At 41.6% G+C, this 3,032-nt stretch overlaps 1 protein-coding gene across 1 annotated transcript; it reads left to right on the top strand.

The window, feature by feature from the left end:
* The first annotated feature begins 466 nt into the window (after positions 1 to 466).
* On the top strand, positions 467 to 1,598 carry LOC119301533. The gene is made up of 3 exons (XM_037578525.1): positions 467 to 584; positions 1,075 to 1,241; positions 1,339 to 1,598. Exons 1-3 carry the CDS (start codon positions 501 to 503, stop codon positions 1,442 to 1,444), a joined length of 357 nt encoding a protein of 118 aa, XP_037434422.1. The 5' UTR covers positions 467 to 500; the 3' UTR covers positions 1,445 to 1,598.
* Positions 1,599 to 3,032: the final 1,434 nt, after the last annotated feature.

Genomic DNA, 3,032 nt, shown 5'->3' with positions numbered 1-3,032 from the left:
AATGATGGGTGTATTACTGAGCATCGAGGGCAAGTATATATTAAGTACAAAACTTGAAGGGCAAGACGCCTCTTCCGAAGCTAAGGTGGGAGACGGATTACAAATTCTAAACTATCAAATACATGTTTCGAATACATGTTTCGGGTGAGTCCGCCGATTTTGCATATGTGGTTTTGTTCTGCTTTTGCGCTTGTGTTGGTGTTGGTTTCGGACTGCACTTTTCCCCCGTGGTGTTGGATGGATTTTCTCTTTCGAATACCTCTTTCTTTGAGACAGTCTTTCGAATACCTCTGACTCGGGGAAACCAAACACAAAACGGCCCAACCCCCAGACCAATCGGACCTCAGGCACCTTGAGGACAATAGTACCGATCGACGCACAGTATAGACTTCCGAAAAGAAAAGAACGCACACCCAACCCAGCCCCACCGGACCACACCACCCCCATCGAGGACGAAGCCGCCCCACGTAGCTCTTGCTCCCCGGACTGTTGAAGAGGACATGGCTTCTCTTGTGCTCCGATCCGCCGGCCGCTTGCTCCGGCGACCCCTCTCCGATTATGCTGGGAAGATCCGACCCAACAAGGTATACCCTCTTCCCCTTTCCCTCTAGGGTTTCGTTGATCTGCCAAATTCATAATCAGCGAGTCGCCTGACCATTAATTAGCTATACACCATGTCCTTCGAGCCTCTGTAAGTTTCCTGTGTTTGAGCTTTTGCATATTGATTGACGTGGTTCCCAGAGGCCAGCGCCGCGTCAGATTTTTGGGCATGAAAAATCGAACGTTTTTCATGATATGTTGTGTTCGCCGTGGATGACAGGTTTAGTTTGCGAGCATGGCAAATCAGCCGCAGTTCTTTTTTCTTGTCTGGAAATTGCCATGCTTGCAAATTAAATTTGCCATCCTCATGCCAATATGAATTGACATGAAAAGCGTTTGATTTGCCATCAGATATTTAGCATCTCTGTTTTTTACTTTTACTTGAACATAATGCCATGATCAGATATACGCAGATTGAGATGTAAATTCGTGAGACGATGAATTACAAAAAATAATATCGGTTTTTATCTCCAGCATTCTTGCTCAAAATTCAGTACGGGACACGGAAAACATATCAAGGAAGAACCCATCAGGACCGGCCCGAGCATTATGATGAAATTGGATGAGCGGGACCGTATCCTGTCTGAAGCTCACAAAGACATTAAAGCAATGCTAAAACAAGCAAGGGATAATGAAGCATGGTAAGCAACCAGTTCATTGTTCTCAACTCGTATATATGTACGCACACATGTACTATGTGGTTGTATTATTCTTATTATGGTGTGTTTTAACCTGCAGGCACAAGCTACTGAAAAAATTGTTATTACCTTCATCCATTCTTGCCGCCCTTGCCTTTTGGAAGACAGGACAGCAAATGCCTGTGGAAAATATACCTCCAAATTAATGCATGTATTCATGTGTCCTTGGTGTTATGACTTTTATTTTTTGCTTGTACTGAAACATGTCATGGACCTGAGTTGTAAATGTGCTGTGTTCGAAACTAGGCTGTGGGCTTGTTGAAATACTAACTGTAATGTAATCAAGTCTTTGTTCTTGGCTACCTCTTTGATAGCCCGCTTTTCAGACTTATTTAGTGAAGGAGAAGATGTACATGGATTCCCATCATGTTTCTTAACACCTAGCGAGGATTTGATTTAGGAAAAAATATCACATAAGTGGCTGGTTTGTTAGTCACACAGCGATCTGTTCAATGGCTCATGTATATTGTTGAACCTGCAAAATGCTTTTCAAGCTGAAATTATAGCTTTGTTTGTGCCCGTTGTTTTTTGGGAACGCTTAAGCCATTGTTGCTCAGGCTTCATGATAGCCCATGTCAAACTGGATGGGACTAGATAGGTTTAGCTCCCGTAAAAAAGAAAGGATAGGTTTCGCTGGTTGGTGGTAAATTGGCTGCTCCTTTTCTAGTATCCACATGATAAGGATATGTACAATGGTGCTATCTTAGCAGTGTTATGTAGGATAAATGTTGAGGTCGAGGAGAGAGAAATCATAAAAAAGACTTATATCTTCTCTTATTTAAGAGATGATCTCTTAGTATAATATGTCTCAACACGTTTTTAGGAATAGCTACTTATTGAGATAAGGTCAAGAGATGACCCATTATAGGCACGCTTTTTTTTATCTCTAAATTACATGCAAGGCTTAAGATAAGAATGTCTTATCAATCATTGTACATGTCCTAAATGCTTAGCCTAAAAACGATTGGTAAGTGCTGGGAAGTGGCAAAAGTTGTTATCTTAAGGAGACCATGACTAATTATTATTACTAGAAATTAAAATCTACACAAGTCAGAACCGGTGATGTGCTGAATGCATCAGGTTGCCTTTCTTTAGAACTAAGTCAGACTAAACAACCCATCTCACTTAAATCGCTTAAGTGTTATTTTTATTTTTTGAAAAACTAGAATTGCTTTCTCTTAGACAAAACTAAAATCGTTTTAGTTTTTTTTTTTGAGCAAATACTAAAATCGCTTTAGTGAGCAACCGTTAGAGAAGAAAAATAGATCAAGTGGGCTGGCCTGTTTAGCCCATTGGAACCCACCTTACACTACTAGCTAGCCCACCCTGACATGTTCTCGTGCACAAATTAGTAGAAGGCGACGGGTTTTCCTATTTAGCGCTGCAGGCGCCGGTTCGTACTGTTTTCCGCAAACCGGCGCCTGCAGCCGCATTATCTGGGCTCGGCCCATTTCGCTCTCGTCTCCCGTCCAACCCCAGTATTCAAGGCGCAAAAAATCCGCGAGAGATGGGACTCGAACCGGAGATTTCATGGCTCTCATCGCAACGTGGTAACCACCCCGCCACAAGAACCTTATGCGCTATATTGCATCACTTTCTTTTCTTATCATCTTTCCTTTCGTTTTTTTGTTTTCTGACTGTTTTCTTTCTTTTTTTATTTTTTGTATTTTTCCTTCTTCCTCATTCAATGATTTTCTTTCGAATGTATCCATATTTTATTTAAAATTGATGAAC

Source organism: Triticum dicoccoides, chromosome 1B, assembly GCF_002162155.2.
Source record: "Triticum dicoccoides isolate Atlit2015 ecotype Zavitan chromosome 1B, WEW_v2.0, whole genome shotgun sequence".
In the NCBI taxonomy this organism is placed as follows: domain Eukaryota; kingdom Viridiplantae; phylum Streptophyta; class Magnoliopsida; order Poales; family Poaceae; genus Triticum; species Triticum dicoccoides.
The sequence above is the reverse complement of the archived record's forward strand: the minus strand, read 5'-3'. Positions and strand labels throughout refer to the sequence as shown.